Genomic DNA, 17,603 nt, shown 5'->3' with positions numbered 1-17,603 from the left:
CTTAAGGCAGGGGGTCGGGTGCAGGAGGGGTGTGGAGGGTGGGTCCGGCCTGGCACGCACCAGGGACAGGGCAGGCTCCCTCCCTGCCTACCGCTGCGCCGCTCCGGGAAGCGGCCGGGACCTGTGGGGGGGGGAGGGTACAGGGGTCTGGGCGGAGGAGTGGCCAGGGCAACACACAGACCCCTGTGTCCTCCCCGCCCCCCCATTCCCCCAAGTCCCGGCTGCTTCCCGGAGCGGGCAGGGCAGGCAGGCAGGGAGGGAGGGAGCCTGCCCTGCCCTCAGTGTGCGCCAGGCTGGAGCCGCTCTAGGTAAATGCTGCAGGGACGGTGGTGAGGCGGGAAGCTGGCGGGCCGCAGAAAATAACCCCGTGGGCCGTGTGTTTGAGACCCCGATCTTAACGAAGGTGAAAAACCTAGAGTGGCCCGTGAGTGTATATTATGAATTCATTTGTGGCAGACACACCTCTGCAGGGGAGTTCCAAGAGGCATTATGTGAAAGATGTGCAAACCCTCTGTGATACCCTATGACAGGATGTTGCTTGTGCTCCACCAGTCCTACTAGAAGCAAGTAGCAGAGACCTTGAGCAGACTTTGTTCACAGGGACACAAGGACTGCTGCCATGCTTGGACTTTTCACAGGGATGTAAGCAGGAGGAAGGCTCCGTGTGCCCTTTCCACTAACTTGCACAACAGTGTAAGATCACACATAATTAAACTCTATGTCTGGTCCTCAGGTGATTAAAGGGTGTTTGTAGGACAAGTTCCTTTAAATGAGAGAACCATTTTCAAATTCCTATAAATGGTAAATGTAAATTAATACAAAACTTGAGATATTTTTCTAGAGCAAGACAACAGTGCAGTGTGCTTCTCTTTTCCATGCAACAGACATTCTAGTCTCTATCATCAGAGAAGAGATTTTTAATTCAGCCTTTCTAGTCCACACTGCCATTACTGTGTTTAAATTAGTATGACCAATAGCTTTAAACATTAAGGTCCCTATTTCAAAAATACGTTGTAGAGGCCTGTTCCAAAGCACACAGAAATTAATGGAAAGGCTCACATTGACTTCAGGTCCTAAAAATGCAACTATGTTAAAAATAAAATTCCCCATGTGATTTCCTTTAAGTTACTATGAGAAATGACACATCCCTTACAGCTTTTCATTGATCACAGCTTGAGCCCACTAAGTGACATGTGAAAAGTTGTTAAAAAAACAACAACAACACATAAGGACTGGAAAACAGACTGTGTGTGTTATTGATTTACTAAGTAAAGTTTTGCCAAGTTTAAGTGAAGGACACAGAAAAGAGGCATGACCTACAGCATTTGACCTAACTAAATCTGTAGTAGTGGACATTCTCAGAACAGTTGTTCACAGAATCTACATAAATGTTAATGAAATAAAGGGCTAGAATATGAAATTAAAGAGATTAAAAATTGGCTAAACTAGGCAAAACATACTAGTATGTATATTGTACCAGTAGGCCTAGTAAAGAGAAGTTCTGTGATAAAATTAAAGATTCAGCATGCATAATAAATGTTTAGTGAATATAATGCTTATGAAGGGTATTGGACTGATAGCTCTGGAGGCTGGTATCTTCTTTTTATCCACAGAACAGGATCAGTCCATTTAGCAGAAATGCAATCTTCCCCACACTACCCTGTCAATGACCTTCAACTCAGACGACCTTCAGACATCAGAGGGTTTTTAATGACCACTCATTGGTTTCTCTGCTTGGACTGTCATAAAGGGTGCCGATCAGTGCCAAACTTGGTAGCGTTTTGTGGTCTGGACACCTGTTTGCTAGGAAATAGACCCATGATAACTAGTCCATTTCACATAGGCCTCTGAATCTCTTTTATACAGCAAAAACTTGCATTTGTAACAGATCTAGGCAAAGTTTGATTCACTGACCTGGCAATGAAAGATTATATCCTGGTGCCAGTTACCTCCAAGCTATCTATTATATTTGGCAGACAATATATTATAATCTACAGTAACGAATTTTTCTGAACAAGATTTTTTCCCTAAAGTTTTACCTGCGTTTCCCAAAAGTTTCCTTCTAAGGAGCACCACATGAAATTTGTAATTTTACAGATAAGGATATTTAAATGAATGATTTGTAGATAATGAGGAAACTGTGTCTGTGGAGTAGGGAGAGGGAGAAGGAAATTCCCTCACTTAAAAGTAATATTGGAACTTTTCCAGTTAACCACTGTTCGAATGATCTATTTTCTTACCTGGGACCCTTTTTGCCCAGTTGATCATGTGCACCAGTTCCCGGTCTGCAAGGCTGGTCAACAGGGTCATCATGGAGGCTTCACTGAAAGGTCGGTTAGGATCATACTCTGAATAGACTATGGGCGGCTCAGCTTCCAGCAAGGCGCTGACCATCTGCTCTGCTGTCAGGGTCAAAGCTGGACTGTTCTTCTTGCTATGCTTAATCACAAGAGGACTTGTCCAGAGGGTGGGGGTTCTCATCTCAATAGAAGTAGTCCCTCCACTCCTGGCATCCTGCTCCTCTCTTTGACGTTTGTATTTCAGCATCCGCCCACCTCTGCGGTCTTTTCGGATCCCTGGAGACACATAAGAATCTGATTAGCTTCTTTTCCTTAAACCTGTACAACTACTCATGTTTATAACTTCAACCAATCAGCAGATGTTTGTATAGAGTCATGCAGAACTCCTTTTGGGTTTGTTTTCCCAAGAATCAGTCATAACCATAGAACCTTAAGCTAGTACACAGGGGGAATGCTATGTATATTTGTAAAGTATAACATTAAGAATGATTCTTTATTGTAAGTGATTCATAACATTTCAATGGATTTGGCTTTGGGACGTGCTTGTCAAACACCAGCCTGGGGGAGCCATGATTTGATGCGCCACTCCTCTCAAAAACAAAACAAAACAAAACACAACCAGCAACTGAACTGAATAAATATTGTCCTACTACATGAACTGCCAAAGCATGCCCTAGCTTCTAGCATACAATTAATCACACATGTTTCACTGAGCAGGTCATCAGAGATAGCTGAACGCTATGTGTGGCTTAAATAGATCACAAATGTTGGACCCCAAAACTGCTCATGAATGCTGTGGTGCTGGTCCAAGCCTCTTAAGGCTTTCCACACTAACAAATTATTTTAATTATAGCTTAAACCAGCACTGAGCACTTGTTCTTTGTTAGTGGGGAAGAACCACTCAGGGAGGTTTTCCCTATCATACGTTGTTCAGATACTATGGTAATGAATGCTGCATAAAGTAAACAAAAAGTACATAATAAGGAAAATATAAAATGATAAGATCACAAGAGGGTTGCCATGTGACCTCTCTTAAGTGAAGAGAAGCACAGAAAATACACCTGGACTGTAAAATTTCTGGAGCATGAACTGTCTTTGTTACTTGTTTGGATAGTGCTTAGCAGAGTGAGGCCCTGCTCCTTGATTGGGATACCCATCATAGTAGTAGTAACAGCAGCAGTAACAACAAAAGGCCTGGCCACAGAACAAAGTCTCCCTTTGTGGAAAAAGTTACAAAGAAAGTATTTTGAAGGGGCCTGGGTGGGTTCCATCAACACAGAGAGAAGACAGAAGATAGGGAACTGGGGAGGAGGCTGGGAGAATAGTTTAGAAGAACCACCAGAGAGTGGTCAAGAGATATCATGCTGTTTGGGTGGGGTGGATGTGTCATATTGGGCACTCACTGCACCCACTGAAAAGCAATTCATCTCAAGCCCTCTCAAAGGTGTCAAAATCTTCACGCTTATAGGCGTGCTTTAAATATAACAAGGGGCCCCAAATTTGGTAGCACTGACACCACCCTTGCCACCCCAGCACAGTGCTCACTTTCTATGAGCAAACATCCATACAAATGGTTTTCAAACTTTTCCATAATGTGAACCAATGTTACAAGATAAGAAGGCGCACACACACTCCACATAAAGAAAGGGAGGGTGGCCATGACTCTCCTGAAACCTGTTCATGACCTCCAGGCTGAGAATCTCTGATCTATATGAATAAATATCTTCCCGCAGAAAAATGACACTTCACTGAACTAGGGCAGCGTGAAGAGGGCAGAATTTTTATTCTAATCTACTAAAATCCTGTAGCTCCTCTAACCATATTCAATTAATCTTTCCACATACATTGGATTCATTAAATCTCTCATACCCATCACCTGACCTTTTCATGTTTTGCCGATTAGTTAAACTAATATTTTTTCTTAGCTAAGTACCTTAAAAGGTTTGCTGTTCCCATTTTTCATAAATTCATTGCTTTTTTCCTACCACAAAGGCTTCCTAACAGCCAGAACAAAAGATATTTTGGCAAAACTTCATCCTACACCAATTCTCACAGTAGATTACTGGAGACTATTGAATAAGAGATCTTAATTGCTATTTTCTGTTGCATGGTTTTAGGACTATGATGTTTGTGAATTAAAATTTGCCTATGAAATCAACAGGCACAATTGTGTGGAAAAAACCACGTGGTTCACATATATTTGAACACATCATAACTTCACCACATCCTGGATTATAGAACCACTGATTCAAAACATCTCTGCTTTAAAAAAAAATCTGATTGATTGAAATATAAAAAGTGCATGTCTATGAAACCTGTTAACATTTATCTGCTTGCTGTCATTAACATTATATAATCAATAGTCAGACAGATAGACATACAAATTCATGCCCATTTTGTATAGGCAAAACCCACCCCAAAACCCATCTATTAAAAATCATCACTTGGCAGTAGCAAGAATGCAACGTTCTGTTGTGTGTGAAAAAGACTTTCTTTTATGCTTTGTCTATCCAGTCATTCCTTCTTCCCAGATCGTTGTTTCACAGAATGATAAGTCTGGTGTTAGGAGAGGTTGAAATCAGAAGACGACATCTGAACTGGCACTAAGGTCATGAGAAAGCTTTGTGTCTGGGGGTAGAGACAAGACAGTCTCATCACAATTCCTCCTCACACATCCTCTATACCACCAAATTATTTATATTCCTGATAAAGTCACATGGCTCATTACAGCAAACGGGGCGGGGGATAGCTCAGTGGTTTGAGCATTGGCTTGCTAAACCCAGCATTGTGAGTTCAATCCTTGAGGGGGCCATTTAGGGAGCTGTGGCAAAAATTGGGGATTGGTCCTGCTTTGAGCAGGGGGTTGGATTAGATGATCTCCTGAGGTCCCTTCCAACCCTGATATTCTATAAAAAGAAGATGAGAGAACATTCAGTTAGAGCACAACATGTGATATGGTGTAAACCAACACCAGGTAATACCACTCAGTGGTCAAACAGACCTGCACTGAAGACAAAAAAAGATTACATGAACATTTTAGGCACAGAAATATTCCAAGATTCAATAAGTGTATACACTAAATTTCCATACAGGTGAATTGTGTCTTGCAATCCATGTTTACTCTGGTTTTCTACAAGTTTTGTCTATGCTCTAAATATGTTCTGCTTGAAACCAAAACACACTATGGAGCTGATCCTGCACAGCAATCCACCCACATGGGGTCCCACTGACTTTACACCAGCATAAAGGTACATGTTGGCCAATCCCTGTGCAGGATCAAGGTCAAATTTAAAAATGGAAGATTCTAGCAAGGCATGGATAAAGTTAGCAATATTGTTTGTGTTCCTGTGATCAAGATGCAGAGGGCCAGATCTTCACATGGTGTAAGTTAGCTGAGCTCCATAACATGAGCTCAGGATATAAACCCAAAAGACTATTTCTGTACTAAACAAGAAAAAAACAAATTGGAGAGACATAGCATGTCATTGTTGCTTTGGCTCACTTGTTTTTGATAGGTGTGTCAAAATTGTTATACACACCCTCATTTCATTCCTGGAGCCCCTTCTGATAGTGCTCATGATTATTGCTAGGAGCAGAGGTTTTGAAGTAATTTCTAAAAGTAAGGTACTGCATTGTAGGATGGAGCTAGGAGGATCTGACGACTTCATAAGTCTGCTAAACTTGTTGCCTTCTATCCATACTGCAGAGGAACATGTTGTAGTAAACAGGCAAGGTACTAACATACTTCAACAGTACTTTATTTTTTAAAGTGGAAACCTTTTTTCCAAGCTACTGTTGCACCCTCAGTAGCTCTCACTCAGCCTCTTCAACTCCTCCCCCCTCCTTCCTGTTTCATGTCCTTTCAGACTCTCAACAGCCAGTGCTCCCAATTCTAATAATTACAAGCAACATCTAAACACCACACATTTGTAGACCTTCATCAATTCAGTAAGCACTAAGCTAAATATCTCATTCCAGAGATGATTAGTGGTACAGTCAACTGGTACATACAACATGGTACAGTCATGCATATGACAACCAATACACTCAATGCTTGTTACATTTTTTTGTAAAATATTGTGCTAATATGTAGTACATACATTGCCTCACATGACATTGCAAACTGTAGCTTCCGGTGACATCTTTTTGCCTATGAATGCAATTTAAAGTGTTGAAAAAGTGATCTTTAAAGTCTTATCTGGGTTGGACCATACATACCTGAGATATCACCTGTCTCTCTGTTTCACCACGATCTTTCAGATCAGCTAGAGTGCAGTGTTCTTTCTAATATTGCCTTGATTTGCATGTGTGGTGGCTGCTGATAGGACACCTCAATTCTGGAATTCACTTCCACATTGGTTCAAAAGAGTCAGTTTGTCAACCTTCATTGCATGGTGTAAAGACCATCTGTTTTCACAGGACTCTCTGCCTGCTCATGAAAGTGCGGATGATGTGCTTATTTTCTAGATGGAGCATATTATTTTTATTTAATGTCTGATTTTGTTGTTTTGTTTAAATTATGTGTCCAGAGACAAATGAAATGGGTACTTTATTCTAAATCAGGAAAATCAAGTTTAGACAGGGCCATATTTTCTTTTAGATTGGAAGTGGTCACTTAGAATAGGATTTAGATTAGTTATGTCCTAATCCAGGATTTTTCCTCTCTATATGTTAAGGAAATATTTAGGGTTCCTCTGACACCATTGAGATAAAATGTTTCAGTGGGAAACTGTTCCAAATGGTACATTTTAGAAGAATACAGAGCAACCTGTTAATTTCATTTTCTTGCTGGAACTTTTAGTTTTGGCACTTAACATCAACAAAAGCTGAATTTTCTAATGAATATTCACTTAATTAAACAGGTCCATTTCTGCTGAGTCCTAAGTGAAAATAATCTGTTTAAGAAAATATATTCCTTTTTTCATTTCCCCTGGGCACATCTGCGCCTCCACTAGAAGAAATCAGAGCCAGTATCACAGTCTGAGAGTGAGAGCATTAATCTAAGCAAATATTTGAATCAAATTTATATAACCTGTCTCCTCAACAGCTCCATATTTGGCTGGCTGTGTTCTTAAGTCAGACAGGGTTGGACAGGTGAAGGATGTCTGCCAGTTATTTTATGTGCCATATGTGGTTGATCATCTGTGAAAGAACTGACTACTTGTAATCATACAACTAATTCACATTTCAAATGTGTATATTGGACTGATTTTTGAGAGTTTCCTACTAACTTTGCTTTAAAAATTAAGAAAGGTTTCTTCAGAAGTCAGTTTTTTGAACCCAGAGAATGTACCCAACATACCTTGGTGCAAACCAAGCTTTATATTTTACTTCAAAGGAAACATCTTAACCTCGGTTCTACTTTGCAGCTTCAGAGGCTGAATCTGAGAATTTTAAATGCATTCCTCATGTCTCACATCAGGCAGTGACATTATTATGATCACAGACAGAAAGTCCTTTAAATCTGTATAAGAATTACTGCTAATCAGAGATTTATGTAAGTTTCTACTACTAACTCTTCATTTATCTCCTAGATGGAGAAATTAGATGATTATTCTATTATTCATTATCTTGGACTAAGGGAGTGAGTCTCTCCCTGAAAAATTTGAGGGCCTCCAAATTTCTTTCAGCTTATGAAACTTTAACTTGAGTTTCTATAAGTAAAAGAAAAACAAGCCACAGATAAGTATTCCTAAAACAAACATTTCTATCAAGCTACAATTTGACTGACCCATTTCTACAACCAAACTTGAACTGAACCTTTAAGTTTCTGTAATGTATGGATACATTAATTCCAGTCTGTATAGAACCAGAACTGCAAAAATACTATGAGGAAGGCTATTCTATCAAAAATGGAAGTACTAGGGGGAGGCGGGGGGGGGTCGTTTTCTTGCACTATTTCCATTTGAGTTTTAAAGATATGATGAAGATTTTCAAACTCCAAATAAGTACCCAATTTTCAAAATTATTGAGCACTGGCAACTCCCATAGAAGTAAATAGGAGCTGCTCAACAGCTGAAAACTAGGGCATATATTTAGTGACTATATGTGGTTATAGCCACCTCTTTTTGAAAACTTTTGCTAATAAGCTCAGATAATTTAGAAATGCTTTGAATAATCAGTAGAACTCTTGGATGATTATCTTATCCTAACCTAAAGTCCAACTTCTAATCTTTCGGTCAGTCTCTATTTTTCCTCCCATCTACTAGTGGATAGTGATAAAACATCAACTTCATTTGTACCTTATGTCAATTATTCCTGAGAGAGCAGGAAAATTTGTTTTGCGTAGAATTGACCCAAACTGTATATTTTAGATTTAGAAGATCATTCAACATTTTTGAAGTCCAAATTCTGTTTCACTCTTGAAAAACATTAGTGCTGGAATGATTTATATGTTGCTATTTTATTTCTTCTGTAGTCCTAGAAGCTTGGCAAAAATAACTATCAAACAGAAAACTTATTGTTTTCATAGCACAGCAGTACTTAAAGCATGGTTCTTTTTTAAATTAAAATTTTGTTTAAAAAACAATGGTTTAAATTAAGGGGGGGGAGTATTTCACAAAACTCAAGGAAATTTTTGTGAAACCTCAAACCTAAAAAAAAAAGTTCTGCATTTTCTGCGAACTCCAAACCACCATTGGATTCTTCGGTCATTATTGTGTATTCACTTCTTCAGAAGTACTAAGCATGACAGTGACTGATTTTTTTGGTTGGTCCTATTATCTAATCCAACTCCTTGTAGCTTGTGACAACTCTCCACAACACTGATTAACCTGGTATGGATGCAAGCCTTATCAACACCATTTTTCAAGAAATCATCTGAAAGTTCATCACCGATGTGCAGCTTGACCTCAGCTAGCCATTCATTTTCAGTGACAACTTCTTGTTTGTTGATCAGTCAATTGGTGTGCAAAGCTATCAAAATTACTTCAGTCCTTGGGATTCGGTTAAGGACAGCAAATGCATGCCCTTTAAGTCACGTCAGACAGGAGATCTTGGCCCTAAGATGGTGGGCTCCTAAAGGGCTTTCTGACTCTATATAGTAGGGCAATGTGCACTTTACCTTAGAAAAACAGCCTTATAAATATAAGCATTAATTTAAACTTTTTAAAATAAAAACTGGTTTTTATCCTCAGTACTTTCCAATTTGGGAGGGCTTTTTTGTTTGTTTTGAAAGAACAACAACTGAAAATAGTTTTATACATTTCTCTCCCATCATTCTTGGCTTTGATCTATGATCAAAGACAGATCCTAACAGGGAATTGTACATATTCCTCCCTCTATTGTAGGGTAATTCTCACTATTCTCTCCATAAACCTTTTCTTCTTGGTACCACTTATGTTCCTGAAAGGAGGGCAAGGACAGCAATGTTTCTCCATCGATAGGTTGGAAGAACACTTGTCTATTGTGAGTCTATTTCCTTTCCTTCTCCCCAAATCTAATATCTCTATGAAATACATCCATTCTTTAGGCTGTGCTCACAATCATGACATAAGAGCCTTCCTGTACCCATTGAACTATGTATCACAACTATCTATCTCCTATTTAGTTTCAGTCACAGAAGGGTAGTTAATAATGGTACATTCTCTGATTCTCAGGAATCTCTCTCCTAGACATTTAATTTTAATTTCTTATGCATTTTTTTCAATGAAATGAATTAATCTTGATGCAAACAGCGCATTCATATCTGCTTACCTCACAAAATACCAAATGGATCTTTTATTTGCAATTTTGCGGTGGTAATACTGTATTGAAGATTTCTTAAACAGGTTTGTTATCAAATGATAAATACATGCAGATCCAGAATATTTGTCCTCCTACGAGCAGTTGCTTAGCAACATGAAATAACCACTGGTTTCCTATAGAACAGTGATACTCAGACCTCAGTGGTTTAGTAGCCAAATTACCCAAAAGAGCCACAGTAGTGTGAATTCATTGTTTCATTTACTACTTTGTGTGTGTGTACCCACGCACACAGCAAAATGACTGACCAAGTATTTTTTTTAATCAACTACACTTGGTTAAGAACATCTGGATTGGTTGTAAAAGCATCTGGATTGGTTAATAACTAAAACTGGCTAATAATTAAAATCACAGTGTGTTTTAATATCATGTGTTGCAAAGAGCTGCAGGAGACACTTTAAAGAGTCACTTGCAGCGAGCCTCTGTCTAACTATCACTGCTATAGAAACACTAATTATTCTGATTTTTGTTTGTTTCTTTAAGAAAGCCGTGCTGGATCAAAAATCAAAATCTGGTTTCTAGTGTCTCCTGCAGTCTGTTTAAATCAGCTGTACAGACTGTATGTGATGAAATAATGGAGAAAACCCTACATCCACTTGTCGTATGATAACAAATTTGATTACTATCTCAAAGCAGCTAACAAACATATGAGTTAACTTCCCAATGCTCCTGAGAAGTAGGGAACTGGGATATGGTGAGATTAAGTGACTTGTCCAAGGTCACACAACATATACGTAGCAGACCCTAGATCACCTGACACATTGCTGTGCCTTAACCATGAGGCCATGCAGGTAAGAATGAGTATCTTGTCTATTAAGTCACTGTTTGAAATACGTCCAACAGAAACTTTTGGCCCACAAACTTTTGGCCACTTGAGCACATGAATGCCAGATGCACGCAGGCAAGCTGGAGATTTGTGGATGCAGCCCTGACCTGTACATGCCCACTGGGCATTTCGCATATGCAGCTCACACACTTTTGCACATGTATTTTTAAAAATCTGGATTCTATGACAGAGGAAAAAGTTTTGTTCACATACATGAAATATTGCTTTTTAATGTTGTTTAATTCTGCAGATGCAATTGACTGGACTGGTAGGAGTTCTGTGCTGCCAGAAGGAAAACACATTGTAGCTCTACCTCAAATTCCCACTTCCTTGTGGTGTTGTTGTTGCAGGCTATGAATTTAATGGAAGAGGCAGCCAGAGAGTCTGGAAGAGGAGCCATATTACATTATCTTTAAAAACCTGCTCCCTGAGTTAGAATACCACCTCAGAAACAAAATACTCAAGAATTAAGGCATTCATTTATCAACATGGTGGCCCAAAATAACAGCTTAAAGAACCATCCCTTCCTCCATGCTTGGTCTCTTTGTCCTCTAACCTCTAAACACTTTAGAGTAAAAGCTACTTCTAAGCATCCTACTACCTCTCAATTTCAGGGTCCTGTAGTCAATACCCATTAGACTGAAACCCAAACATATGACAGACAGGTAAAAATCCAAAAATGTAAAAGGCAAGGAATTCAATAGTCCTGGAATCCTGACACTTCTATCAAGCTAAGAAAGCAAATATCTGACAGGGGAGGAGAGTTAGAGTCTGGTTACTAGGCAACTGGATTGTAGGTAGCAGCTTCTCTCCAAGGACCCGAGTACTGCTTTGTTTTTCCACATTAGTGCTATTGCATATAGAATTTCTGGTGATTCGCCAAACAAACTGATTTTAAGATGGGAAAGAAGCTTCCATCTAGACATTTGCTGCATAGCTTTGGGCTTTAGCTCTTCTGAACCAGAATTTTTTTCTCCTTGTTTTGGCATTCCTTTTTCTTTTTTTCTGGTCATTTTATTCCATCTTCAACAATACAATCGGTTTATCTTATAAGATTAGATCAAATATCTAGTTTTTGGCTATCAATCGTTTTATCAGTGCATCTTGTAGGACATTTTGGCGTTTTACTGCAATAACCTACTATATTATATACCACAACAACAAAACCTCATAGAATCCTCTCCCAATACATGTACAGCCTTTCTCCTGTAAAGAATCCCACATTTAGAAGGAAGTGGTATAATTAAGCAGGGATTTAAAGACTGGATTAAACAATAATATGACTAAAAATATAAACACCTGATGAAAAGAAAGAAGATTTCAGAACTACACAAAACCAAGCAGAAACAAGTGAAAAGAATAAGATGAGAAACAAGACATAATGATCAAACTGTAGAGGAAAATGTTCAATAAAAGAATTCTATACAGACAGAAGTTAAGAGAAAATTGTAAAAATTGTTGAGAAGGAATTGGAGAGAAATCTAAGGAAACAGCAGTTATTTTGCAAAAGTCTTTAAAGAGAAGGAAGAAGAAGCTGAGGTGCCTAAGATAGGGATCATACTTTTTGGCCTACTATTATATAACACACACGTGCAGTGTAGGCAAGACAAATATAAACCTAAATTATACTTGGTAGAAATAGGAAATAATGAAAAATGGAATTGCTACTATACTTCTGAAATTGCCGAACTATCCAAAACCTTAAAATGCAATCTTTTTTGAGATAACAGTGGTTTCACCATCAGTGAGTCCATGCCATTTTTAAATGTAAGAATATGGGTGTGGAAGTGGGGAGGTGTCCAGCTGCCTGTTCTTCCTCTTAAGAGCATTACAGTGGATGAAATCATCCAACATTACACTGGGCAGAGCTCAGCCTTCCAGTCCTCTTAGGGACTGGGCTTATAAAGAAGAGGCCAGTTCAAATAGATAAGTGCTTTCTAAATGTTCTAGTAATAATCAACCTCTTCTAATGAAAACTTGCACATTATTTGCAGATAAATACAGTGTTTAAGTATACAACTGTCCAACGTACCAAAGGTACCTATTAAGCTGTTAATCTTAATCATTCTAACTTGTATGAGTGAATATTAACATGAATTTGGTGAAATATAATAAGTTTAAGAATAAACTGTATGAAATATATATCATTATAATTATATCACCATTTGTGATTTTCTCTAGTCCTTTGCAATGAAATATGGAAATGACAGGATCTGTTAATGGATTGCTGTGCTCTACATTTGACAGACTAAGTGGGAATAGAAACTGGTAGTGCAGTGGATGAGTGGCACTGCCTACACAGGTTTTAGGTACAATCCAGCCCACTTGCACACTGAAAAAAGCGTTATAACTGTTTAATTAAAAGTCAGATGATCCTTCCCAAAAATGTACTTGGTTCAATTTATTTTTCTTACAGATTATGACTGAATACTACAGAATGCAGATAATATTTTGGGGGTGGTGGTTGGGTTGTTTAAGATACCCTATAGTCTACCTTTATTTGCAGATGTGACTATACCTCATTTCCAGAATTTAGACTCGGTGCAACTTGGAAGCTTCTTTACCCTTGCTGGTGCCAAAAATTACATATAGTAAGATTAGTGACACTTCTTCTAATTGACTTGGAAACGGATTTGATTAACAATTTGAAAGCATAAATATAATAGAGAATAATGAACCAGGATTTAATTTAGCAGCAATGGAAACACTAGTGTAGACGGGGCACTGACCAAAAAAAAAAAAAAAAGGAATGAGTGTGACATGCACACAGAATGGCATCAGCAGGACATGGATCAATACTCTCTGCCATGTCCTACCGCGCACAGAACTGGAAAGAAGAAGGATTTGCCCAACTGCTTTGCGTCTACACTAAAACCTCTACCATTGCTACCACTGGTGGAGCTGCATCAGTGGTAGTACAAGGGTGAGAGATTCCCAGGAAAAGTAGCATAGACAAGCCAATAGTGGCATGGTTGGCACTAAACATGGTACGGTCTGAACACAACATGGTCAATACTTAGTAGACATGGCACCTAGTTATATTTCACTCTTCTCAGAGGCCTGTACTGACACATCTAACCACTTCACTGCCTTTATTTTGCTTTATACACAGGACCCCCTAATCATGCACTTCTTTAAATCAATAGTTTTAACAAAGTGAAGTGAAATTAGGCTCCAAGGGTGCCCCCAAAATATATGGTTGCTGGGGCTACTATCTGGCCTACATAAGAGCAGAAGGCTGGGTTGTATTGTTTTTTCAAACCAATTTTCATTATTTTATAAACTATGTTTATAGAAGATGGAGATTTGCCAAAGCCACTTATAATTGTGTTCTAGGTCCAAATGTCCTATTGTGTTTCAGCATGATGGTCCTCCCAAAGAGATTTAAGGCCTGGCAGACTGAGATGATTTCTTTTTCCATTTTTTTCTCTCTATATAAATTACTGTGATCATTGGGAAGCTGACTGTGAAAATATTCCAAATTCAAGATTTATAGATATTAATGTACTACTTTTGGATGCAATTCAGACCATCTCAACACTCATCTATTATAGAATGCTTTTATAGAATGCCATTAAATAGAAACTCGAATGGTGCTGGAGTCCCAGTTGGATAAACAGTTACTTTAAATGAGAAATGTTGTCAGAAATTAGCTGGAAAAAAAATCTAGAATTAAGGTCTGTCTTAAAACAAATGTATATTCAACTGCACAATTAAGGTGGTAGCCCATAAACACTTGCTCAAATCCCTAGAACTAGCCTGGGACTTGGACTACACATCTTACATAAGGGAGGAAGAGGGAGTGTTAGACCATCCAGGTCCATCTGAGTTCCTAGACCTTATGTTCAGGTGTGTAGGAGTAGATGGATGCTGCTTATTCCCCATCCAGATAAAGTGGATACAGAATGAATAGAGCCTGGTCTTCACACCCCACATCACTGGCAAACAAATCTGAGTTGGCACAGAGGCGGTGGTCATTTGCTGCTGTTATAGACCAGCAGCAAAATTATAACACCCCCACCCAAAGCAACACAAAGGAATTGTGACTCATTGGTGTTTCCCATAGTTACAATGCCTCAGGAACATGCTTATGGGGATACAGGTTACACACCACCACCTGGCTCTTCTGAATCCTTCCCACATCCATCATCAGATGTTGCTTACATTACAAACAAGGCTTCGTCATCCCTGTTTACCCTGGGCCCCTCTTTGCATGTTCTGTGTTGATAAGTCCCAGATGTTTTCCCTCTCTGAGAAGATGTAGATCTACCTGAGCTAACTTTGATCTAGTTATGTCAAATGGCAGTGGAGCTGCAGCAGCATGGGCAGCATCACCTGGGTACACACATATATACGAGTGGCCACTGCCTATGCTGCGGCACCTTCACCGCTACTGAAATGCAGCCCAGGGTGCTGAGGGAGTCAGCTGATAGGATTGAAGAGCCACTGGCCATTATCTTTGAAAACTTGTGGCGCTCGGGGGAGCTCCCAGATGACTGGAAAAAGGCTAATGTAGTACCCACCTTTAAAAAAGGGAAGAAGGAGAATCCAGGGAACTAGAGACTGCTCAGCCTCACCTCAGTGCCCAGAAAAAATCATGGAGCAGGTCCTCAAGGAATCCATGTTGAAGCACTTGGAGGAGAGGAAGCTGATCAGGAACAGTCAATATGGATTCACCAAGGGCAAGTCATGCCTGACCAACCTGATTGTCTGCTGTGATGAGAAAACTGGCTCTATGGATATGGGGAAAGCAGTAGACAGGATATACCTTGACTTTAGCAAAGCTTTAGATACGGTCTCCCACAGTATTCTTGCCAGTAAGCATGGATTGGATGAATGGACTATAGGGTGGATAGAAAGCTGGCTAGATCATTGGGCTCAACGGGTAGTGACCAATGGCTCAATGTCTAGTTGCCAACCGGTCTCAAGAGGAGTGCCTCAGGGATTGGTCCTGGGCCGGTTTTGTTCAACATCTTCATTAACGATCTGGATGATGGGATGGATTGCACCCTCAGCAAGTTTGCAGATGACACTAAGCTGGGGGGAGAGGTAGATACGCTGGAGGGTAAGGATAGGGTCCAGAGTGACCTAGACAAATTGGAGGATTGGGCCAAAAGAAATCTGATGGGGTTCAACAAGGACAAGTGCACTTAGGGCAGAAGAATCCCACTGCTACAGGCTGGGGACCGACTGGCTAAGCGGCAGTTTTGCAGAAAAGGGCCTGGGGATTACCGTGGACGAGAAGTTGGATAGGAGTCAGTGTGCCCTTGTTGCCAAGAAGGCTAATGGCTGATTGGGCTGCATTAGAAGAAGCATTGCCAGCAGATTGAGGGAAGTGATTATTCCCCTGTATTTAGCACTGGTGAGGCCCCATCTGGAGAACGGCATCCAGTTTTGGGCCCCTTACTACAGAAAGGATGTGGACAAATTGGAGAGTCCCAGCAGAGGGCAACAAAAATGATTAGGGGGCTGGAATACATGATTTATGAGGAGTGGCTGAGGGAACTTGGCTTATTTAGTCTTCAGAATAGAAGAGTCAGGGGGAATTTGATATCAGCCTTCAACTACCTGAAAGGGGGTTCCAAAGAGGATGAAGATAGGCTGTTCGAAGTGGTAGCAGATGACAGAACAAGGAGCAATGGTCTCAAGTTGCAACGTGGGAGGTCTAGGTTGGATATTAGGAAAAACTATTTCACTAGGAGGGAGGTGAAGCACTGGAATGGGCTACCTAGGGAGGTGGTGGAATCTCCATCCTTAGAGGTTTTTAAGGCCCAGCTTGACAAAGCCCTGGCTGGGATGATTTAGTTGGGGTTGGACTAGGTGACCTCCTGAGGTCTCTTCCAACCCTAAGGTTTCTAAATTGTTACTCAAACTAGCTTTGATCTAACTAAAATCAAAGCTAGCATAGGTATGTCTGCATGTGCTTCAATCACACCTCTGGACTACAGACTAGACACTCTCAGAGTTGTGTTTAACAAAGGAATCTTTCAGTTGGCCCCTTTTGCACATTCCTGCAGCTGCCCAACGGCACACTTGCCATGGCAAACACTCTGACTTCATTCTTAACAAATATCCACTCATCTGGAGATCTTTAGCAATAAGGGGTTGTTAAATCTGACTAATCTTAGCATTTGTTATTAATTTGGTCCATTTAATACCCAGTAATTTTCTATGGTATTTGTTTTCAAAATCATTGAGACATCTGTCTGCACCCTTTTGGTGGATTTACACCTGCTCATGGCTATGGCAAAAATCACATTCTAGTCCTTAGGCACTAATAACTACCTTCAGTAATACTGAGATACAGCCAGTATACAGAAGTACAAGGGGAAACTGCTAATAATGGGAAACTTCGGTAAAATCAGCACTTTTTAAGTGCTCCACTTCTGTAGTTTGGGCATGCAGTTACTGGAACTGTAAATGCTAATTAGTTATTTATTCAGTCAAATGGCCAACTATGCATCTGATGGACCATCCTCCAGTACAAATACTTGGTTTTCATGTGCAAGTACAGTAACTGTATGTGCAAACTGAGTAAGGAGTTGCTTGCAAACTTGGTATGCAGTTGCCTGACTTCATTTTTTAAAATCAGTGTCTTACTCAAGTTACTTTCCATCTTAGGAAAAGGAACTAGAGTTAAAATACAAGAATTTGCAATATCCAGTGCATTTCTGTTGATTTTCTTAAAACTATTAGTATAATGTTCTGAATACCCATTAAGATCACGAATTTGA

General features: G+C 39.8%; 1 protein-coding gene across 2 annotated transcripts in view; it reads right to left on the bottom strand.

The window, feature by feature from the left end:
* The window catches only part of ESR1 (estrogen receptor 1), a 285,291-nt gene that overhangs the window by 74,349 nt on the left and 193,339 nt on the right, over positions 1-17,603 (bottom strand). For both annotated transcript variants that reach the window (XM_084623937.1, XM_084623936.1), the window contains exon 5: positions 2,241-2,576. In XM_084623937.1, the coding sequence (XP_084480063.1) occupies positions 2,241-2,576 (336 nt within the window). The remainder of the gene's footprint in view (positions 1-2,240; positions 2,577-17,603) is intronic.

The sequence above is a fragment of the Lepidochelys olivacea genome (genome assembly GCF_965140295.1).
Source record: "Lepidochelys olivacea isolate rLepOli2 genome assembly, chromosome: 3".
Lineage (NCBI taxonomy): Eukaryota > Metazoa > Chordata > Testudines > Cheloniidae > Lepidochelys > Lepidochelys olivacea.
The sequence above is the reverse complement of the archived record's forward strand: the minus strand, read 5'-3'. Positions and strand labels throughout refer to the sequence as shown.